At 37.8% G+C, this 25,315-nt stretch overlaps 3 protein-coding genes across 4 annotated transcripts in view; 2 read left to right on the plus strand and 1 right to left on the minus strand.

Annotated features, from left to right (window-relative positions):
• Nucleotides 1-25,315, plus strand: part of LOC137251842 (G-protein coupled receptor dmsr-1-like) — a 604,920-nt gene that overhangs the window by 57,333 nt on the left and 522,272 nt on the right. The gene's annotated exons all lie outside the window — the stretch shown is intronic.
• On the plus strand, nt 11,460-12,492 carry LOC137253966 (skin secretory protein xP2-like). The gene is made up of 2 exons (XM_067791574.1): nt 11,460-11,601; nt 11,671-12,492. The coding sequence occupies exons 1-2, from the start codon at nt 11,599-11,601 to the stop codon at nt 12,388-12,390; spliced, it is 723 nt and encodes a 240-aa protein (XP_067647675.1). The 5' UTR covers nt 11,460-11,598; the 3' UTR covers nt 12,391-12,492.
• Nucleotides 16,928-23,491, minus strand: LOC137253967 (uncharacterized). Its single transcript, XM_067791575.1, has 2 exons — nt 23,254-23,491; nt 16,928-17,603 (listed from the first exon to the last, which is right to left on the minus strand). Exons 1-2 carry the CDS (start codon nt 23,254-23,256, stop codon nt 17,031-17,033), a joined length of 576 nt encoding a protein of 191 aa, XP_067647676.1. The 5' UTR covers nt 23,257-23,491; the 3' UTR covers nt 16,928-17,030.

Below are 25,315 nucleotides of genomic sequence, written 5' to 3' on the forward strand. Positions count from 1 at the left end.
GAAATAAATTGTCTTTTTAAATATAAACGAGCTCTAGGCCAAATATTTGTATATTCTTAATAAAACACAATACGTGAATTTTTAATATACAATTATATCATTTAATTTGTCGATATTTCGACTTCAGTCTGAAGTCATCATCAGGAATTGTTGAATGCAATATGTCGACATAAAAAGTTATAATCCAAAGGTCGTAAACAACAAAAATAATAAATTGTGTTTGATACTGAAAAATTCAAATCGGTCCATCCGTTTTTGATTTATAGGTGTTTAAATAAAAAATTTATGAGTTTTTACTACATGTTGTGAATTTGCCACGCCTCTATAATTTAAACCTTAAAATTATATTGAAAATGTCCATCTCACGTAGCTATACTTTCAAATGCAAATAACCATTTTAAAATCGGACCATTCTGTGTGAAGTTATGGCATTTTAACGGTATTTACAGACTTTATTTTATAAGATTTATAGATGGGACTGAGCCTATATAGAGCCCATACTGTCCCTCAGACTTGAATGGTGTGAAAGTAGACAAAGTGTATTGCGCTTGCTTGGCTGTTGTGTTTTTGTTACTAGACTATTTTCCCGGATCCCTAATGAACGTTAGGAGATCCATTAGATATCGTTCGCCTGCTAAACAGTCCGTAAAAGTATCGCCCATTCTGCTTAGCGTTTTTTCCATATGGTTTTTTCAGATTACATTTATATGCTATCCAGGAAAGGTTTTTTGGAGTCACACTGCTGTCGGAAGGCTCTCAATATTCTCACAATGGTCTCTCTAAGAAGCTCCTAGATCTCCTTTCTACCGTTTTTTGCATGATTTAGGAGCGTTTATGAACGACTCTCAATCGCCTGTAGTTCTCGCTTAATTAAATAGCTTTCTAGCCTGGCATCTTAGATGGTCAAGCTTTTTATTTCACTTAGGCATATCAAGTGTTTTACCACGGGCACAACCTTTATTTAAAGTCAAAGTGGAGCTGCTCAGATTACATTTAAAGCCTCTGCGCCGTGGCTGGGGGTCTCTGTGGTATTATTGTGGTGTTAATGAAAAAAATCGTTTGGTTTTAAAGAACCACCCCAATAAATATACGAATATTTGGTAAAAGTCTATTTGAGAGGTCGACTGCTAATACGCTACAAAAAAATATTGTTCAAAAGATATTAACGAAACACCGAAAAATGACACCCGGGTTCCTCCGAATTCGGGGGTGGTATTCAGAGTATTTTTGCGCAGAACACTTTTCTGCATTGGCGGCCTTCGCCGCGCTTATAAAAAATTACCCTGGGTGGGTCCAACACCGGTTTGGAGACCAAAACTATATCCGCGCAAAGCACTTATGTTCAGAATTTTTTTGTGGGTACAAAACATAACAACAACCACATGAAAATCGCCAACTTCAACTCCAAATATATCCGGACAGAGATACAATTTTTCTTTTCCGCCATCGGATTATTGTTGCCGAGGACAATACGCATCTTTTGACACCTCTCTCGATATTTTTTGACGCGTATTAGCAGTCGGCCCCTCAGCTAGACTTTTACCGAATATTCGATTAAAACACACAACAAATCGGAGAAGATTGTAATAATATAAAAACACAGTTGTTTGACTATTACCGCACTAATCCAATAATCAAACTATAACGAATAACAAACTCTTCTTTTTCTGCTTGAATCGATGAAGGTACTCCCCGAAGGTTGTGGGGAGTGTAGTCGATTTTGATAGTCTGATCCGGAAACTATCGCCTTTAAGGTAAAATCCCGACCATCTCGAGATATAACCGCGCTGACCTATTTAGGTCATCCCTTTCGTAACAAACTTAGGAGTCTCGAAAACCTTGTTTGCTAAATACGTATTGTGACGAATATTAGCAACACTAAGCGATACTATCATCTCTAAGCCGATACTAAGCCGTCACTTGTATCTACATAAACAAATCAATCATTATGTCAACACATATGTACATACAGCAGCGGAGAGATACTCACAAAAGTATGCAATAATCAGCAAAATAGTTCTCACACAAACACATGCATATTTCTGAGATACTCACAAAAGTATGCAATATTCAGCGAACTAGTAAATTCTAGAAGGAGAAACGCCTAGAAATATGCGAACAAGGAAACGTAAGAGTATAAAGGCGGCACCAGCTGAGGCATGAGGAATCAGTTTGATTTAAGCACGCTATCAGTTGCGAAGTATAAGTGTTATTGTGAAGTATTTTCAAAGTAGTTTAATAAAGACATTTTGCATTATTGAATATTGGAGTTAATTATTCAACAATTTAGCGATACGAACGTTAGTAGAAGATGTAAATAAAAGGAGTTTCCCTAAATTCGTTACAGTATGTATGTAAGTAATACGTCCATACATGTAACAGTATTCGCCTCGCGTTGGAGTGCCTCACAATTTAGTTGGATAAGTGTGTTCACGGTTGAAAAATCCCCAAATTTTTATTTTGCTGATTCCAAAACCGGCGATCTAACTCGTGAGCTCTACATATGAGTTGTCTACTTACGCAATACACCAGGACGTATTTAGCTTAGTGCCAGTTGTGAAATAGTTTATAATTATCTTATTTTATTTTGTTGATTTTCCGACAGGGTGGATAAATGATGTATATTGGGACGATTTTCCGTCATCCCTTGTCAAATTTGGTTTCGAGATAAACCGATTTCGGCATTGTACCATCATCAGTGTCAATTTTCGTTCTGATCTGCTGTTAGGAGCCGAAGGTACAACAGACAAACACACAAACCAATTAACGCACCAAAAACAACAAATCCATAAAGAAGGTCAAACTACTAAAATTATGGACTTTTACCTGCCTCAGTCAAAACCACCGCCGGTTCTTTTGAGCACACAGCACATACACATAAATAAATATACACAAGCATCAAATTTGACGATGTATGCTCATATACCTTACTTACTTACTTACTTAATTGGCGCTTAACCGTCTAAACGGTTATGGCCGTCCAACAAGGCGCGCCAGTCGCTCCTTCGCTCCGCCAACCGGCGCCAATTGGTCACACCAAGGGAGTTTAAATCCTTTTCCACCTGGTCCTTCCAACGGAGTGGGGGCCGCCCTCTACCGCTGCTTCCATAGGCGGGTTCCGATAGAAACACTTTCTTGGCCGGAGCATCATCTTTCATTCGCATAACATGGCCTAGCCAGCGCAGCCGCTGCGTTTTAATTCGCTGGACTATGTTGATGTCTGCGTATAGCTCGTACAGCTCATCATTAAATCTTCTTCGGTACTCGCCATCGCCAACGCGTAGAGGTCCATAAATCTTTCGAAGAACTTTTCTCTCAAACACTCCCAAAGCCGCTTCATCTGCTGTTGTCATGGTCCATGCTTCTGCCCCATATAGCAGGACGGGTACGATAAGTGACTTGTAGAGTATGATTTTCGTTCGCCGAGAGAGGACTTTACTTTACTTTTCTTTTACTTTTTACTCATATACCTACGAACTATAAATACAGGACAAACGACAACAGATCAGAACGAAAATCGACACTGATGATGGCACGCCGCCGAAACCGGTTTGTCTCGAACCCAAATTTGACAAGGAATTACGGAAAATAGGTCCAATATACATCAGTTTATTATTAGCTGATTTGATTGTGAGGCACATATGGTTATAAACATATTCTCATCTGATCACAGCTGTTCGTTGTTTATATACGCAAACTATGACATTTGATTGACATGTTTACAAATTGCTTCATTTCGCCAAAATACATGGTGCACCACATACTAAGGGATATAAAGTGTTTGAAATTAAAATGTCTTCTACAAAAGACTAGAAAATTGTTCCACCCTAAAGTGGTAACGAATAGTGCTCTGTTCTACAAGACTCTTCCTTATAGCGGTCGACTCTAAGTAGTTGTCAGCATTTTTATACCCTTCTTTCTACAAAGCAAAAGATGAGCGCTCATCAAGGCCTCAGTAACTAATCAAATCCTAGAAGTAGGAGCTAAGTTTCCTGTAAAGAAACCGTTCTGAAATATACAACTTATAAATGTTGCTGTTAAATCTTCAACAAACCGATGTTACTGCTACAAGAAGAAGAAGACCAGACCATATTTCTCACTCATTTCATACCACCGTTGATAGCTCTATAAATTTACCTCACAGAACTAGTACGACGGCAACGTAAACAACAACTGCACTCCCGGAATGGAATAACAAAATAATATTTTTCTACACAAAATAATTTTGCTTCTGATGGACAAAAATAGCTGGCATCTTTACATAGTAAGGCGTTCGGAATTTTTCCATTAATTAACGCAGCTAAGCAACAGCAGTGACAAAAACTTTACATCAGTACAATTACGTACTTACACGTTATACGTTGTTATAGCTACCCATTGAGACCACTTTGTCAACCAGCAGCGAATAAATGCCGATCGACTATTATACAGTTTGCTTTGCCGAAGCCAATGCAATGCAGAACATGCTGTGATATTTTTATATTCATTGTTGTTACGAGCGAAAAAAAGCTTGAACTTAGAGAGCCATTGCGTGAGCATCCTTCCTCTTTAGTAGTGATTCTTAACAAAATAATTTAAAAAAAATTTCAGTTAAACAGTTTTATTGAAAACAATATTTACATGAATATTAAAAGCTAGAAAATAATTATGTAGTCATCACACTCCTCATGAATTTAGGGCGTTGATCTGACAATTAAATAAATGCGTTGGGCGCGTCTATTGATAGTGATATATGGGTTTGATGGTGAATGAGGACAAAACGAAGTACCTGCTGTCATCGAGCAAAGAGTCAGCGCATATGCGCCTTGGAAACCACGCTACTGTTGGCAGCCATATTTTCGAAATAGTAACAGACTTCGTTTATTTGGGAACCAGCATCAACACTAGCAACAACATCAGCTCTGAAATACAGCGAAGAATCACTCTTGCCAATAAATGCTACTTTGGACTAGGTAGGCAATTGGAAAGTAAAGTCCTTTCTCGGCAAACGAAAATCATACTCTACAAGTCACTTATCGTACCCGTCCTGCTATATGGAGTAGAAGCATGGACCACGACAGCAGCAGATGAAGCGGCTCTGGGAGTGTTCGATAGAAAAGTTCTTCGAAAGATTTATGGTTCTCTACGAATTGGCGAGTGCCGAAGAAGATTTAACGATGAGCTATACGAGCTATACGCAGACATCAACATAGTCCAGCGAATTAAAACGCAGCGGCGATGTTATGCGAATGAAAGATGAAGCTCCGGCCAAGAAAGTGTTTCTATCGGAACCCGCCTATGGAAGCAGAGGTAGAGGGCACCCCCCCCCCCCCCTCCTTTGGAAGGACCAGGTGGAAAACGATTTAAACTCCCTTGGTTGTGACCAATTGGCTCCGGTTGGCAAAGAGAAGGAGCGACTGGCGCGCCTTGTTGGACGGTCATAACCGTTTAAACGGTTAAGCGCCAATTAAGTAAGTAAGTAAGATCAACGCCCTAAATTGATGAGGAGTGTGATGACTAGTACCTAGGACCTACATAATTATTTTTTAGCTTTTAGTATTATGATTACTTCATGCAAGTATTGCTTCCAATAAAACCATTTAACTGAACATTTTTTTTTTTATTATTTTATTTTCAAGTTTTTAGTCTTTATTTAATTGCCTACTATTTCTCATTATATTTCGTTCATTTACACTTCACATACTAATATTATTCTTCTCTTTCGTTAGAAATCGCTGAACAAGCAGAGCAATACTTCACATACTTATATTATTGTAACGAATTAACTTGCAAATCCTCTTATTTGCCCTTTTGCTAAGTTCGTATCACTAAACTGTTGAATAAATAACTCCAATATTGAATAATGGAAAAATGGCCTTTATTAAAGTACTTCACAATAACACATATACTTTGCAACTAGCTTGCTTAACAACCAAACTGATTGATAGTTCAAATGAAACTCTATTACTGCCCGCCAGATCGTGTGCTTAATCAATAACTGCTTGATAGCTCAAATCAAATTGAATTCCAGCGCCGCTACATTCTCTGCCTTTTTTACTCTCTGATTTCAACGCTCGCATCTTCTAGGTGCTTCGAGAATCTACTACTTTCAGGAGTATTTCAGATATATGCATGTGTTTGTGCATTGACCCTCCGCTGCTCGTATACGTGCATGGTACATATGTGTAGACGCAATTATTGTTTCGTTTATGTAGATACATAATGATTGAATTATTGATGTGAATTCACGTCACTGCTTAGCATCGGCCTAGAGATAGCAGCACCCCTTAGTTTTGCTAATATTCGTAACACTGCCCTCCACCTAAGTCTGATCGTCCCGATCAGACAAATCTCTCGATCTAAACGCTGCTAGCATCGCCAAATGTACCACTCTTCTATTTCGAGCTGCGATGATACCTGTTCCGAAATTTTTGTCGACATTCCAGATATACGTTCCTCTTGCGCTTCCAGTTGAGATGACATATATGTCTTCTGTTCTTCCAATTGAGATGACATTTGCGACGCCATTTCTGAAATGCGTGCCTCCTGTGACTCCAGCTGAGATGCCATTGTCGATGTTTGTGCAGATATTGTGCTCGTCACTGTCTGCGGTGTTTCGTTTTTTTCTTCCATTTTTGTTGTTGTTTTGTCGCTATCATAATGAAAGGCATACTCCTCAGCATTGTAGATTCCTTCAAATACCATAGCTACACTTAGTCGTTTTTGTAGCTGCGATTTATTGCCAGAAGTATCCAATCCACGGACTTCCAACTCCTCCTTCAGTTGCTGGATCGTCAATTCACTCAACTTTGCCAATGCCAAGTTATATTCCCAATCTTCGGAATTTATTCAAGAATTCCTCTTCTGACACCAATTGTAACGAATTTACTTGCAAATCCTCTTATTTGCCCTTTTGCTAAGTTCGTATCACTAAACTGTTGAATAAATAACTCCAATATTGAATAATGGAAAAATGGCCTTTATTAAAGTACTTCACAATAACACTTATACTTTGCAACTAGCTTGCTTAACAACCAAACTGATTGATAGTTCAAATGAAACTCTACTATTGCCCGCCAGATCGCGTGCTTAATCAATAACTGCTTGATATATCAAATCAAATTGAATTTCAGCGCTGCTACATTTGCTGCCTTTTATACTCTCTGATTTCAACGCTCGCATCTTCCAGGCGCTTCCAGAATCTACTAGTTGCTATCAGCTCTCAAACTTCTCAGCTGTAACTACAATTGCACGATTTTATAGATTCTCTCATTGCATACTTTCAGGAGTATTTCAGATATATGCATGTGTTTGTGCATTGACTCTCCGCTGCTCGTATACGTACATGGTACATATGTGTAGACGCAATTATTGTTTCATTTATGTAGATACATAATGATTGAATTATTGATGTGAATTCACGTCACTGCTTAGCATCGGCCTAGAGATAGCAGCACCCCTTAGATTTGCTAATATTCGTAACATTATTATTCTCTTTCGTTTAGTAGTCGCTGAAAAAGCAGAGCAGCAACTTCGAGAGAGATGATTGCTTATTTGCTCATTTCAAATAACAGATTTTACAAACCAATGAGAAAGTTTTAATTGTTAAATGTTGCCAATATATTTTGTTTAAATTTTTTGAGCATGGATACATCCGGGCTCGTTAATCAACGTCTAAAGCACTACCACTATCTGGTTTTACTCTAACCAACACAGCCTCAATTTCAATTTTGGTGACCACTGGTTTAATACATAGTTATAACATATTAAATTAGCTTCTCATCTCCTATCGATATTGACGATCGGGCTGTACACCGAGTAAAAAGCCGATTGTGTAGGTATGAAGGCCGAACACAAGTGCACATGGTACATTGAGCAATATCGTATTACTTCGTGAAGAAAAAATTCGTGTTTACAATGCCATGATTTGTACGAGCGCAATACGTAGTCTCACTATCACGTAATTTTGATGTTGGCTTGCATAATGGTTCGTCTTAATATGATTTATCTCAAAGCGAGTGCCTTTGATGAGGGTTCTTTAAACTCATATCGAAGAAAATCATTCCCGCAGAATCGGTTCGTGTTGTTCTTCATTCTAAAGTATTAATCTGTTCTACTAATCTATAATAAACGCGTGGTTGATGTTTGCTAACACTCGATTAACAGTGGCGCCCGGTCAGTTAAACCTTCTTCGGGCTACATTAACAAACATACTAAATGATGTATATTGGAACGATTTTCCGTCATCCCTTGTCAAATTTGGTTTTGAGACAAACCGGTTTCGGCGTTGTGCCATCATCAGTGTCGATTTTCGTTCTGATCTGTTGTTATTTGTCCTGTATTTATAGTTCGTAGGTATATGAGCAAGTATTGTCAAATTGATGCTTGTGTATATTTAGTTATGTGTATGTGCTGTGTGTTCGTTCAGAACCGAGGGTGGTTTACTAATCGATTTGTGTGGCTGACTGAGGTAGGTAGAAATCTGTGATTTTAGTCGTTTGACCTTCTTTGTCGGTTTTTTGTTTTGGTGTGTTAATTGTTTTGTGTTTATTTGTTGTTGTGTGTTTGTCTGTTGTACCTGTGTGATTAAGTTGTTTCCTGTAAACAAGTTTTAAAGGCTCGAATATTGTGTCAGAAATTGTGTTTATTTGTTCGTTTATTATTTTACCGTCGAATGTTTTCTGTTTGTAGATTTCCATGTTTTCGAGTACGTTGAGACGTCGACCCTTTTCTTCTATGTGAAGAACCCTAACTGTTTTATTGATGTTTGCTGGGGAACATTCATTCTCGATCATGTGATTCGCGAAGTTAGACTCGGGTATACTAAATGTATCTTCACTGAAGTGGCATTCCTTGATCCAGATAAACTTGGAGCCGCTCCAGTGCATAGAGCCGGCTGTCGTGGTGAGCGAGACGAAGCCGGCCCTGTCGTAAAAGAACGAATAAGAATATTCATGCGTTTTACGAAGTATTTCGGTTATAGCGCTTCTATATTGCTGAGACATTTCCGCTCCTGTTCAGCAAGGTTTAGAATTATTTGTACTTCGTTGAAAGCTCAGCCTATCTAGTACAGCCGAGAAGAGGTTTCACTTGCTTTACGAGCTAATACAGGTTCATTTGTTGGTGTTATTTGAGGCATAGAGTTCCCACTAATCCGGATAATGTGAGAATATGCAATGTTGTTTTTGTTGTATTAACGACAACCCTCCCCGAATATCGGCTGTTGATTGGCAAAACGGGGTAACGATGAGGATGAGATGGTGCCAAAGTTACTATCAGGCTTAGAAGGGTGGAGCTGTTGAATGACTAGGAGTGGGTAGTTTGTGATTGACGGCGGATGGCATCCAGTAAAGCAGCTATTGGGGGATCTGTGCCAAAGTTTTCAGTACACATAGAACAATGGAACTGATAAACAAATTGACCGTTAATGGCTTAGTGGAAGTTTATTGGAGGAGTTCTGACAATTAGTTGGAACAACGGCGAATGTTAAATCTGGGCCAATATTACAAGTGGAAGCAGATTGGTGCTTAGTGAACCGATGCCTGCCCGCCTAGTCGATATGTCATGTGGCTGGTGAAAAGAAAAAAAAAACCGTATGTGGGATTCACTCCAAGTACCCTAATATAAAACCCAACACGAATAAACTACTCGAGCGTGGAGGATTTGTTTGGATAAGAGAAAGAAATCTGTTCACTCAAAATTTGGGGTACAGACTAACCCTTATAGGAATAGCGTATTCTATAACTGGTGTACTAAAAAATGAATTTTAATTTTTGTTCTATCTTTCGGGACACCCTCCTAAAATATGCCAATAGATCAGAAAATGATTATTGCCAATCCAATAAGGTTAACACGTGCCTCATTGAGGTCAAGGTTAGGAAAAACAGCGATTTTTCAGAAAAAATTGTAGTGTTTCGTCAGTAAAAGCGAAACCATTTATGGCAGGAACTTCACTCGCATATCATTCGATAGGTAATTTTTTTTGTGTACACAAGTATAAGTCCATTATAAAATATTCGAAAAGTTGGAAAATGTTTCGCTTATTGAAGGCAAGCAAGTGTTCCCTTGCATTGTGCAGATGGCTTCAATTTCTTGCTGATCGAGTATTATAGTGGGCGACTGTTTGTGCCGCTACCGAGTCAGTGTACAAGGGGTGTAATTATTTGCGTTGCTACTGCAGATAGTTATAAGGCACTGATGAAAGAACACAGTTAACCGTTCAAAAAATAATGAAATAGAGGGGTGACACAAGGTCAACGGCCAAAACGTCAATTGACTTCATGACCAATTCAAGTGGCCACAAAGTTAATTGATATTGACGTCAACGATACTGGCCTTATGACGTAACTGCTTTACCGAAGGGGAGCCATAAAGTCAATCATTTTGTGTCGTAACTCTACGTACTCAAATGCTAACAACTGTCGATTTACAGCTACACTTTATTTTTTTCACTATACTTTTGTTCAATCGAATGATATAAGATTATTTGTGTCCCAAATTTTTGCTCCTTTTCCTAAATTTTGCTCTCATTTTTGTAAAAAATCGGACAAAAAAGTGGACAACAGAGGGTCTCTCTGAGGTAAGAATAATTAATTTACCTAGAATTTTATAAAGAACTATTTTTCATACTTTAGGTGTCATTACTATGCATATTCGGATGAAAAGTTAAGCGAAAATTCCTTTAAAATAAGAAGAGCAATTTAACTAAACATTCAATCGTCGTACGAGAGTTTCAGTTGCTGTTGTGCTGATCTTAAATTGCTGTATATGGTAATGGTCTTCTTCCCGAAATTGTCGTAAGGTCGGCGGGAAATTTCCTAAATGGCAATAAAGTCAAATTAAGAAAGGTCATAATGTCAATTGACCTTATGAACATTTGAAGTGGTCATAACAACCTTGCGAATATCTGAAGTAGTCATAACGCCAATTGACCTTTTGAGCGTTGACCTTATGTCATTCCCCCAATGAAACTACCCTCGAATTGCTGCAGAGGAAAGTTCTTTGAATTAAGAAGACAAACGCGGCATTTTTCAAACATTTGGAACACCCTGTATTGGGCATTTGTGTGCACAAATCATAACTAAGCCCAAATGACGTATGCTAACTCAATTTGTTGGATTATATGTTCAACGTCACTAAATGATTGAGCAATTATGTGCCATTATTTATGGGAATTCGATACAAATTATTCAAGTTTGTCAAACAACTATTGAGTTCATTAATTTGCTAAGTAATTTTCCGTTGTACGAGTATTTCTATTAGCATTTCAGAACTTTGTACTCTCATAAGTTCATAACTAGCGAAAATATTCACTTGATTATGCGCCAAAATGACTAAATTGTTAAAGTCGGCGATTTTTAACTCATCTTTTTAGCCTTCTAATGCGTTAAAATTAAATCATCCAAATACGGTATGACAGCAATTATAGAATACGCATAAATTTGTATGTATGTATTTGAATGTTGTTCCGGAAACTATTTGTCGAACGAAAAGAATTTACAAGTTCTAGTTTAAGCTAGAATAAATTAGAAGAAGTATAAAAAGGTGGCAGAGCCATTGCTGGAGCATTATCTAAATTTAGTCTTTGTTGTGTTAAGTTCTCCAGGAGCAAATAAAATAATGGTGAGTTTGAAATGAAAAATCGTATAATCAAAACTATTGAATATCACTTATCCGTTTTTAATTCCACAGAAATTTTTCATTGCCATCTCCTTAGCCTTATTGGCTGGCGTGATAGCCGATGTTGCGCATTTGGGTTACGACTATTCACCACCACCTCATGTACATGAGGAGCCGCAATATGTGCCACCACCACCACCTCCACCACCACCAGCACCCAAAAATACATACGTCCAACCTGCACCACCCGCTCCAGTATATGATGCACCAGCACCAGCAGCTCAAAATAAATATCTCCCACCACCAGCACCTGTTCATCACGAGGTTCTGTCTGAACCATTGCCTGCTCCAGTATTTGTACCGGCTCCGGCACCAGCACCTGCACCAGTAGAAAAACCTAAAAACACATACATTCCTCCAGCACCTAAACCTGCTCCAGCGCCTAAACCCGCTCCAGTATTTGTACCGGCTCCAGCACCAGCATCTGCTCCAGCACCAGCAACTGTTCCAGCACTTAAACCTGCTCCAGCTTCGAAACCTATTCCAGCACCAGCACCTGCAACAGTAGAAAAACCTAAAAACACATACATTCCTCCAGCACCTAAACCTGCTCCAGCACCTAAACCTGCTCCAGCACTGAAACCTGCTCCAGCACCAAAACCTGCTCCAGTATACGCACCTGTTCCGGTATTTGCACCAGAGCCAGTTCTTGAGGGAGAACCCACTGCCGAACTTCTCGATGATGGTTACCATTACAAGACCGTTCTTCGCGCCTACAGACTCCGTACATAAATCATTCCTGAAAAGTATATTAATTTCCTTTTAGGACTACGTACCTGAACTTGTCCTGAAAACGCAAAATAAAAGTTGTTCAATATATTACCTTTTTGCTCATTTCTATGTTAGTTTTTTTTGGCGGTTTTGGAACGTTCCGGCCGATATCAATGCTGAATCCAGCAGCAAATGTTGGTACTCTAGACTGAGTGGGTAACTTAACAGTAAAGTATTTTCGCGACGAACAACGATCACGATCTCTAAGTATTCCATTATGCCTTTCCTTATGTATGGTTCGAATTCCGAATCATTGCAGTACGGCAGAATGCCTGTATGCAGAAATCAACATATGGACCTCATTTATGATACCTATACACATTAATCAATAACCAGTCTACTGCAAGGAACAAATGGAGGCCAGCTTCATTTCGGGCTGAACAATCATATCCTATCCTAAACTGCGTGCGACATTTTATTTTACCAATTATAGTACTGGTCATATTGTTGTTGTACCGATAAAAACACTCCCCGACGGCCCTGTGGTGTGCTATCGATGTTGATTGTCTTTCGCCTAATATAGATCGGATCCATTCCGGTAACAAGCACCATTAAGGTACTAGCCCGACCATCAAGGGAACAATTTAAAATGACTAAAACATCTCGCCTCACCCCCTAACTCCAAGAGAAACTTGAGGTCACTATCATTGGCTGTATGACACTGGTCATCATTTCGCTGTGTGGCGCTGAGTTGTTCTTCTTACTCTAAGGGATGGGCCACATTGATAAAGTTTTCGGATGAGTTGACTTCTTGTACAATGTGAAGAGGTTGTTGCCATGGTGGAGGGAATCATAAAATGCGGCGCGTAAATGGGCAATGTGTAAGTTCGCCCTACATTAGTAAAAGTTTGGAAAAGTTCAACCTTTTACCAATTTGAAGTTCAACCAGGCCTATTAAAGCTTTTTTGTCAAGTCCTAGTCTACTGCTGCTATAAGTAGGTTTCGATTGAGCTTTTATTATGGGATTTTATGTGATAGAGGCTACCAAAGAAACTATTAGCTAGTTGTAAATGTCGTTCATATTCCCCCAGTATACCGTCGAATAAAACTGCTGCATTTAACGCTGGGTATAGGATCATTTTTAATATTGAAGCCAGTACCAACGTAATACCTCAGCTCAGCGCACCAGCGCCAGCAGCATCACACTCGGTATCATTGCAATACTTCAAAACTGGAGTAAGGCAGCCTTCGCTGCATTAACGAATATAATGGCTTTAGTCGGGAGGATCCCATTAACAGGCAAATTCGCGTCGAGAGGTATTCCGTAGAGTAAGGCAAAATATAATCCAAAAGTCTTGTTTTTCTCTTTGACAATTAGCTTTTGCAGCTCACTAAGTAGGTTATGCTTCGCGTAGCTAATGAATCATGACGGACCGTCATTTTTTTTCGGTTGTGCCGTGTTTTGGAAATGTTTGTCTTTGCAGCCCCTTTGATTACAGTAGCGGTCCGATATTATAATAACATCCGAATAATGGAGCGAATATTTCATCTATTGACTTCACCAATAGTTACACCAGGCGGCGATATAGGGGGGGGGGGGGGGGGAGGTCGAGAAATCCGAATTTGGTTCGGAAATTGTTCATGCCTATTATCTATTTTCAAATTCTTAGATTGATACTGATGATGACGATGATTTGACAAACAAAACGAGAAAATCACGAAACATCATACTGTGAAGACTATTTCCGCGCCTCCATGTACATTCCTCTTCTGGAAAATATTATAGAAGATTTGGAAATTCGATTTGCTCCAGAAGTTTTGTCTGGCTTTCAGATATGTTCATTGCACCCGAAGAATATAAAAGATACGACAACGAGTGAAATTACACATTTAATCGAATGTTTAACACAGCGGTTCTCCACACTTTTGAAGGAATCCGACAAGCTTCTTTACTTAAGACTTCAAGGAGAAATGACTTATTGGCAATATTTTTGGAAGCAAAAGACAGCCGAAAATTCTCAAACAACCTCTGGTATACCAACTAGCGCTGTGGAAACTTTGGGGTTTTGTGACAAAGATGTATACCCAACCATCCATGCTTTGCTCAAAATTTTATGTACGATGTGTGTCACGAATACAAGCGCCGAAAGTCTTTTTCAACATTACGTCGGTTGAAAACGTGGCTCAGAACAACTATGCTTCAACAAAGATTTGTCGGTCTGGCGTTGCTGAATATACATTCTGACATTGAAGTGAAACCAGAAGATATCGTCGAACGATTCGCGAATCAGGGAGGACATAGGATGGTTTCATAGTGCGTGTTTCATTTTGAGTGAAAATTTCTGAAACGGATCACCTAAAAATGTGATAATTTATTTTTGAGCAACAGATGTATTATTTGATAGCTGTTGACAATACAAAAAGTGCTTATCTTCGATTTTTCAAAAAAAAAAAAAAAAAAAATTGTCTCCTTAATAATTGCCATTTGAGCTCTTTGTCCTCTTTCTTTTGAAGTTGAGTAGCAGCCTATAGGCTTCGCCGATTTTTACAACTCAAACACCAATTTGCTTGTAATTAAGTTTTTAATCATATTTTTTATTTCTGTGAAATAAATTTCTATTTTTAAAATTGTTGCAAAAATTGTGCAAAAAAATTGTTCTGGAGCACGCAAGAAAGACCACATAAGCCAAATTTTACTCTCTATGATATTCTGTTGAAAAAAAAATGACCCGCAGTATTGCTGCTAGATATCTTCATTTGAACACCTTGGACTTGAAGAATTTCCATACAAAATTTTATTTTTCAAATAATAGAATGAATAGAATGCGATCTCCCATGGGAGCCTCACTTGTGTACTATTCGTTTTGAATATTGTTATTCAATAAACTGTTATCCATCCAAACATAACCTTAATCTGCCTATAGTATGTCCCAAAAACCGTACTCTACTCGACTCTTTTCATTATCAAACTCTTCTAAAAACAATCGCACAACAGTTCAACCCTGTTAAGATTCTGATTAGGGACTGCACCTTTGAAGGTAACTATCGTCTGATTGATTTTTTACTACCTACGACTATTTAAGTTACATCTCCGAAGAAGAAAACGGTTAACAGTAGCTATCTTCAGTGCTTCACAGAATTTTGGGCATTTACTTGTGCTGGCTGGCCACGACCTGAAACTTAAGTTGAGCTACATACCAATAATAGTCGAACATGGTTAAATTTAATTTCATCCCAAAAGCCGAAACCAGCTCTTACGTACTCTCTAACGACTTCAGAGCAATAAGTCTAACGTCGTTTCTCTTAAAATGTCAGAGTGTCTGATTGATTTGTACATACGGGTGAGGATTTCTGTTTTTTGTTGTTGTAGCAGTGCTTCGCCCCATCCAAAAGGTCACCAGTCACAAATTGACATCAAAGTCCTCTAACGGAAGTCCAAGGAAACTTGCTGTTTCATAAGGGCTGGACGATAATGAGAGGGCCTTAAAGGCGTTGGTTCCACAATACAATTGAAGATATGGTTAGTGTCATGTGGAGACACATTGCAAGCAGGACATACATTTTGTGAGTGTTAGTACTGGTTAGTACTGGATTCGCCGGACAATTCCTTGCATAGAGGTCCGACGCCTGTTTGTGGATATCACTGAAGACCTGCTTGTGCATTTTTGCTTCATACGGTGAGGATTCCTCCAGGGTTAATGTTGGTATCACAGCATGTCTATTGTGAAGCACATCAATGGAAATGGCACCCAATTCGGTTCAACAACTGATAGAGGGATCACTAGAACTCACACATTTTTTTTAGGTTACCAGTATATATATTGTAGGAGCATTAAATAATATGCTGTCTGGAGTCATCTAAATATCCGTGGTTAGTTTAGGATCGTCGAGACTATGGCTGAGTTAAAGAACAAATTTCTGCACAACAGGATTATAGCAATAGAATAGGATGAAACTGAGATTGGAAAAAAGGTGTATATAGGCAATTCACAGGGTGGTTATTTTTTCCCCTGTACTCAGAGTTATCATAGTAAATTACGTGGGAATCTTGGTCGGACGTTAGTTTCTTGACACTCTGGCACGGAGGCCTCGATTTTGGTTGCCTTGTGATATTGTAGCGTCGGTAGGAGCTGTAGACTGTGAGCGGAAGTTGTACATTGGCTTCATGGTATAGAAGTCAAGCCAATGGTGCACCATGAGGTACTAATCTGGTCCTAAGAGCAACGCCTACTCTGCCTTCACATTGAATGTATGAGGTGGGGTTTTTTTTGGGCCCGACATAGGCGGTCTTGAGCAGTAAACGGTATTGCAGATTTTCTTACGGGGGGCAATAGTTGAGCGAACGAATAGAGCGATAGCCGAACAATGGGACAGAGGAAGTACCGCGGTAACTAGGGCCAGTATTGGGACGGCTACAGCTTGGCCGCGGCTTGCTTATTGTTGACAGCAGATGGCAAAAATTCATACAAATATACAAGTTTTTTCATATAGATTGTCACCATCTATGCCGCGCACTAGCCCTTATAGTTATATCTAAAAAAAAAAATAAAGACATTCCTGAAGTTTGTCACAAGTTTTCAAGTGCAATTTAATAAATTTCATCTAAGTAGCTTTAACAAAATCGATTTACAACAATAAAATAAGTTTTGGTCTAAACAAGTTTAATAACGGCGTCTATAGACAACACGACGCGCAGTTTTGTAGTGATAGCCATCCTGACCTAATGAAGCCGATGGTGGAACGTATGTGTTCTGCGGTACTATTGGTTCTGATTTGACAGCCTGATTAACGGGGGCCGGAGCAGGATAACTATAGCCTTGTGATGGAGCTGGTGCTGGTGCAGGTGCTGGAGGTGGAACATACGAATGTTGTGGTGCGATTGGCTGTGAGAGAACAGCTTCATGTACTGGAGCCGGTGCAGGATAGTGATAGCCTGAGGATGGTGCTGGTGCTGGCGCCGGTGCTGGGGGTGGGACGTAAGTGTTTTGTGTGGCGATTGGTTGTGAGAGAACTGCCTGATGTACAGGAGCTGGAGCAGGATAGTTATAGCCTTGAGATGGAGCTGGTGCTGGGGCAGGTAGTGGGGGTGGCACGTAGGTATTTTGTGGAGCGATCGGCTGTGATTTTACTGCTTGATGTACCGGAGCTGGGTAATTATAGCCGCCCCCACCAAGATGAGCGCCTTCTGCTTCGGCGAATGCAAGCAGGGCGAATGAGGCGGCAATGAATAGCTTCTGTAAATAAAAAGAGAGAAGTAAGATGTAGAAAGAATTATTTTTTAAATACTTCAAAGGTGATATAAAATAACAAGACGAATAACTGAAAATGCAAGGTCACAGCCAAAATGTTCTTCTTCTTATAATTATTATCATTATACCTAATTAGTATTATTTCTGAGTACTATTAGGCCTGTTGAGCCCACGAGATATGACTCAAAACAAAATTGAAATTGGAACTAGTCCCAAACTAAATACGCAAAGGAATCAGGGAATGGAAGCCATTTTGGCACCGCCAAGACTAAGAAACTATAACGAAGACCGAACCGAAATTGGATCGGCAGAAACAAAACACGAGAAAGAATATCGTACCGGGCGCGAGCTTGCAACGGAAATGTAAAACGAAACGATGCAAAAGACCGGATCAAAATTGGACATTAAGAAACTAAAACTGAACTGAAATTAGAGTAGAGGCAGATACAAGCCCGAAAATATAAAATAAGCTTAAAGTTATGGAAGTCACAAACAAGTGAAACCAATCCGAAACCGGTACCTGGATCTTAACTTGAACGCGTCTGAAAACAAAATAGGATTTCAAAAAAGGCGGAATTTGAAAACGGATCTAACTAATAATCTAACACAAAACCGAACGAAAGTAGAACAAAATCCAAACGAAAAGGTAGAACAAGAGCTCGAAGAAATCTAAAGAATGGATTGAATCCGAAAACGGAACGGATCTGGAACTTAACTTAAACCAAATATGGAACCGTAACAAGAATAGGACCTAAACCAAAGGCAGCAAAGGATCAATGAAGACTTTGAAACCAAGCATGAAATATTAGTTGAAGGAGTGGTAATTCAAAGGAAACAAGAACTGAGCTAGAATCATGAGTAGAAACTCGAACGAAACTAAAAAGTGACTGGCATCTAGAACAGAAACTAAATTAAAACGTGCCAGAAGCCAAAGATGAATAAAAAAACTGGAAAATATCCAAGCCGAAGGTGGACAAGAAAGTAGAACAGAAAGTGCAATTGGAGAAAAATCTAACCTGGCACCAAATTGAGAGCCCAAAAGGACCATAAAACCAGAACATTAATTAATATCAACATTCGCATCGGAAGTGAAATCAAAACCAGACAAAAAACCAAAGTTTGACCAGAAAACCGTACGGAAACTGGAACATGACTTCAATATATAAATGATTATCAACATCGTTAGAACACCCAAAATTACGGGAGTTTCCTAGTCCCCATGAAGAAAAGGAGAAAAAAAAGAAGACGATAATAGTCAAGTTCTCAACCAATATTACCTCAACTGATTATTGTTGAACGTTAATTCGTTACCGATTCTTCGATCTGTTTTGTTTTGTAATTGGTACAGAGTGAGATTCGAAATGCCTAGAACTTATTAGGGAAGTGGTTCGCATGTTCACTGCAGAGTTTGTAAGAGCTAAGCTAGTGGTATGATAGTAGCATGCGCGCATTCAACACCGACGGTACTGGGCTCAAGTCAAGAACCATTAAAATACTTAAAACTCCTAGAGACCTAGAGAGAAAGGCATAGAAAGATGGAGAGAGCGCAGTATGTGGTGGGAACGATTGTTAGGATAGCGCTGCAACTTCAGAGAGAGACGATAGTGGTCTTCAGGTAACGGTGGTAAAAGTAATAGTTAGTATTAAGAAATACTTAGAGCAATGTGAATTGTGCTTCACCATTCAGGTACGGTGGTGCTCGTACGACTCACAACTGCTAGAAGGCGATTTGAACTAAGAGAAGAAAACATGAAAAGTAAAAGACAAGGGAAAAGGAACTGAGAAATTAAAGTAGAAATAGATATCAGTGGTGAATATTAGGCAAAATGGTGACAGATATGAAGACAACGGCATAGACAACAATTGGAGGCATGGTGGCGTTTGCTGTCACAGTTAGAGTTATGTACATGCTTCAGTTTCGGTTTATTACGTCTATGCACATTATGGGGTAGGCTACGGTTCCAATTAAGAATACAGTCTAGCTCACTCTAACGATAACGGCCAGCGCCATAGTTACCTGTATGGATACTTTAACCGCTACGGCTACTGTTACTGAAAAATAATGATTGTTGTAAAAATAACGGTGATGGCTTCGCTTGAATTTTATGGTTGCAGTTACAGTTACAAATATGGTTACGTTTTCGATTGCTTTTCGCGGTTACGGTTACAGGTATGACCTACGGTTACGGTTATGTTTACAGGGAAGGTTCTGATCGGTTATAGTAATGGTTACGTTTACGGTAATGGGGTGTGGTACGGTTACGTCTAGTAGTGCGGTTTAATATTAATTGTACGGTTACGTCCAAAGATACGGAAAAGTTTACGGTTACGGTTACGCATCTGTCACCGAATACGGTAACGGTTACGTTTTCGTTGATGATTGAAATTGCGGTTAAAATTTGTGGTTCAGTTTCGTGCAAACTTACGGAATAGTTTACGATAATGTTTATGCTTGTTACCGAATACGGTTACGGTTACGTTTACAATTAATATTGAAGTAATGGTTAAAGTTACGATAACGGTTACGCTTGCTACTACGGCTAAGGTCAAAGTTATGTTAAAGTTTACGTTTACGCTTACGCTAACTTTTGCAGTTACGGTTACGGCTTTTCACATTAGGCTTCACGAATATTTTGTACAGATTTTCCGAAGCAATCAATATAACATTTATGTGCAATAAATAAAATAGGTAAATCTAAAAAGTAAAGGTTAAGCAGTGATTTTTATAACTACCGGTCCCTGCTTCGTAATTTCTAACATCCCTAGAATATAAAAAAATTGGAATATTCTCTCAGTTTGTAATTGTTTCATCGCATTCTTTAAAAAAGTTTATTCAAACTGATTAAATTAAAAAAAAATTATTATTTCGAACTTTTTCCAAATTTTGTCAGTTAGTTTCTTTTTTTGTTTTATTTTCCATATTTTAACAAAATAAATTGATTGAATTTTATAAATGAAACTATGCAAACCATTCTCAAAAACGTTTCGAAAAAGTTCGAAAATTCCAGAAAGTTTGTAAAAAATTTGGAACTTTTTTTTTAATACGCAGTTTTGTAACTCAATCACTTTTAACTTCACAAAACACAACATTTAGGTATTTCGAAACTCGCAGTGATTTTAATAATTTTTTTTCCGAAGGGTGTTTCAGATTTTCTTCTATATAAAAATAAAAAATTACGCTTTGTATGAAGAAAAATATAATAAAAAATACACCCTTCAGAAAAAAAATATTCATAAATCATTGCGAATTTTGAGAGACCAATAACTTTTAGTTATTCAGTTTGTAATTGTTTCATCGCATTCTTTAAAAAAGTTTATTCAAACTGATTAAATTAAAAAAAAATTATTATTTCGAACTTTTTCCAAATTTTGTCAATTAGTTTCTTTTTTTGTTTTATTTTCCATATTTTAACAAAATAAATTGATTGAATTTTATAAATGAAACTATGCAAACCATTCTCAAAAACGTTTCGAAAAAGTTCGAAAATTCCAGAAAGTTTGTAAAAAATTTGGAACTTTTTTTTTAATACGCAGTTTTGTAACTCAATCACTTTTAACTTCACAAAACACAACATTGGGTATTTCGAAACTCACAGTGATTTTAATAATTTTTTTTCCGAAGGTTGTTTCAGATTTTCTTCTATATAAAAATAAAAAATTACGCTTTGTATGAAGAAAAATATAATAAAAAATACACCCTTCAGAAAAAAAATATTCATAAATCATTGCGAATTTTGAGAGACCAATAACTTTTAGTTTTAAAAAATATAGGGAACTCGAAATAAAACTTTCGAAATTTTTCGAAAATTTTTTGGGACATAACCTTTTTTAGGTTTTGTGTAGCACAATTTTTCGAAGTTCGAACTTTTCCATTGAGGTTAAGAAAATTAAAATTAAATTTTAGAATTTCTATTTGTAGTTCAGCAAATTATAATTGAAGATCAGAAAATTATAATTGAAGTTAGTAATTTTCAATTAAACTTCAATTATAATTTTCTGCACTGCAATTGTAATTCTCTAAACTTAAATTGAAAATTCTGAACTTCAATTGTAACTTTCTGAACTAAAACTTAAAAAGATGTGTTTTTGTTTTATCGGCCTAATGATAAAGGTTCGTTTCGGGGTCAAGGCCACAACAATATTTTTGTTAATGATAATTATTGTTTCTTTAATTTTTATAATAGTATATAATAGTAAGCAAAAAATTTTTCAGACAACCTGCCATAGCTGCGCAGATAGACGCAAAATTAATTTTCTGGCCTTGAGCCCGAATCGAACCTTGAATCTTAAAAAGATGTAATTTTACCAGTTTCAGCTGCAAATTTTTTTCTTAAATACCAGCAAAAAAGGCAGCTTGAGCGTCGACCATATGGCCATAATAGTATAGCGTCATCAATCACAAGACGAACAGACTACCTGATTCCCTATCTGCGCTTCGAGGGAGATCTGAAGGCCACAATAGAGGTGGACAGTTGGCGCAAGGGTGCGCAAATCGCGGACGAGGCGATACATGTGTACACAGATGGTTCCAAGGTAGTGGGAGGAGTAGGGTCTGCGGTATACTGTGCTAATCTGGAAATAAGCAGATCCTACAGGCTGCCGGATTACTGTTGCGTTTTCCAAGCGGAAATATTAGCTGTAACCAGAGCAGTAGAAACCCTGGAAGAGAATAGCTTAAGCTGCAACCGTGTTAACTTTTATATTGACAGTCAAGCAGCAATTAAGGCAATAATCTCGCATAGCACAGCATCTAAATGCGTGTTAGAGTGTAAGCAGTCTCTAGAGAGAATCGCGACAGGGAAAAGCATACATCTGTATCGGGTCCCAGGGCATATGGGAATAGATGGGAATGAAAAAGCGGACGAACTAGCTAAAAAGGGCGCATCCTTTTAAGCTTGCTCCGTAGATGTCCCAATTAGACTGGGCGAGATTAAGCGAAGGCGAGAGGTGCACATGATCGACCAAGCGGGAAAGGCGTGGGTTCAAGCGCGGGGCTGTTAAGTGTCGAAGATTATGTGTAGGTCTTACAACCTTAGACTAACACAGTTGCTGCTATCATTAAAAAGAGAGGACTGTAAACTCATGACGGGTATTCTGACTGGACGCAGCCTTCTCTCGTCACATGCCTTTAAATTAGGCTTGATCAGTGATAGCAAATGTAGGAAGTGCGGGTTGGAGGAGGAAACGATCGAGCACGTTCTGTGTTCGTGCCCTGCACTTGCCAGGCTAAGGCTCCAGCTATTAGGAGTGATAAAGCTGTCAGATCTAGAAGCAGCAAGTGGCTTAAGTCCCAGGAAGCTTCTAGTATTTGCCAAGAGGACGGAGTTATTTTATAACATAGGTCCTGGTTTTTGATAGGGTTTTTCATTTTGGTCGTTAAAACAAACTTCTGGTAACACTACGGACTCAATCAGTCTATGTGAGGTCCTCATGGACCGGCCAGTTCAACCTAACCTAACTAGCAAAATTTTGCCATTTTTTTTTTTAATTTTTTAAAAACGCTTTCTTTTTTAATATTTAAAAACATTTTTTTTTTTGTAATTTCCACTCTCATATTTAGCATTGTTTTTTTTTTTTTTGTTTTGCTTTTTCGCATGTTATTCCCAATTTTAGTTTTCTACAATGTTTCACTCACCATATTGTCCCTAATTTCAATTATTTTTCCAATGTTTACACAACAAACTTTTCTTACAGATTGTAGTCGTGAAGTTTCACCCGCGCTTATTTATACTAAACGAGTAGCAAATTCGTAAACTTTTGCCATTATTTCAAATAAAGTCAAATTAAAATATACATAATTAAGCATTAAATGCGGAAGCAACGAATTTTTGTTTGGCAAAACAAAAGTTCTGCTTCCTAATTTGTTTTCTTGTTCTTAATTTGTTAGACAGCATCGTTAAGCAGATGTGTAAAGCAGCAAACATCAACTAAGCTGGAAGATAAAGATGCTAATGAAACTAAAGAATAGGAAAAAAGAAAAATATTTGTAGACTTTTGTTTTTATTTTTTGGCATTAGCTGCAGCATTCGTACATACATATATTCACATATGTAGTTATGTATGTATATATATAATTATATTGTGAAATATGCATTCACTTAAAGCATTAAAAGCACATAATACCACTTGCTTTAATGCTCTTTGTAACGGTGATGATTAATTATATAATATACTTTTCCTAATGAACATTACCGTCGCACAGTGGCGCCTCTGCCGTTAAAGCATGGCAAAAATCAAAAAAATCATGAAAGCGTTCGCTAAATCTAATACATGTTTCTAATAGAGAATTTTCCAGGGATCAAGAATATACAACTGTTTTTTCACATTATAGTTTACCAAGCAGAGCCGCTCAAAGTTGACCAATTATCAACATTGGGAAAATTTTGAAATTTTTCTTCTTTTTCGTTGTATTTAAAATAGTTTTGTGAGTACATAAGGCGGCCGGTTATCGTTTTCTTGTATAGCAATTATAGATAATTTAATTTAGGATTGAAACAAAAAAAATATTGTTTTTTTTTTAAGTTGGGGGATATACCTGTTTTTCGAAATGCCTATTTTTAGGCCCCTTTTAAAACTTTGATGGAAAAAAAAAATTGTTGAAATATGTGCTCCGTCAAATTAACAGTAGTTATTTGTGGAATATTCAGTTACCTAAATTCATAAAGTCTACCTGCGTCCAGCTGCAACTTCACTTTTTATATCAAATAAAGTTAAACAATCTTGGGCATAAATGCGCACCTGAGCAGGTATATATAATTCAGTACGGCCGTAGGGTCGTTTTTGTTATTGGAACTTGTTAACAACATACATTTTTTTAGTTACGAACTGTGTACCTGAAATTCATTTTAATAATTTGAGTAGGTATATAAAGCTATCCATCATACAATTCACATTATTATTCGTCTTTTGGATATTAAGGAACTAAGTATTCTGTTTACTTAAATAAAGTGAATAGTATTTTTAAATATAGTTCACAGATTAATATTTAGTCAGATACACTCGAAGATAATTCTAATATGTATCTAGAAAACTCGAAACTATTTTCGGGGTTTAAATCTACAAAGTCAATACGGGACTTCGTTGAGGCTATTATGAGAGAATTAGCGAGTGAAACAAGCATTAAAGAAAAGGAAGGCCTGGAAGAAAAAATTGGGTTACAATACATTATTATAGAAAGAAAATGGAAGGACGTCTATCGTAACAATTCAAAATTTCTAAGTAAGCATGAAAAGTGACTAGCTGACAAAACTTTTTTGAACGAAGAAACGCCTAACACGTCAACCAATCCAACTAGAGGGAGACCAACAAAACCCATAAAAGAGTGTTCTATCTACACAAGGAAAAGGAAGCTGTCTGATACCACAAAAGCTATGGCCATGACTCATCTTTCAGAAACACTGGCTATTAAATATAAAAAAGACGAAGAAAGCGTAAAATCTCATATAACAGAAGCAGTTGCGGTAGCAAGTCCAGTGCGACTGACGAGGATCAAAAACAGCTTTCCCACACCACCAAATGCGCTACGCTACCTAGGAAATACACTCCTGAAGAAGCTTTGGCGCTGTTTATAGATATCGGTTTAACGAAGACAAAATACATTATATTGCGTAAGACATTATTGCAATGTAATGCCGATATTTTACCTGAATACAAAAAAATTACTCAAGCCAAGAAAGAAGCAGTTCTTCTAAGTCCCA

The sequence above is a fragment of the Eurosta solidaginis genome, chromosome 5 (assembly GCF_040869045.1).
Source record: "Eurosta solidaginis isolate ZX-2024a chromosome 5, ASM4086904v1, whole genome shotgun sequence".
Taxonomy (NCBI): Eukaryota; Metazoa; Arthropoda; class Insecta; order Diptera; family Tephritidae; genus Eurosta; species Eurosta solidaginis.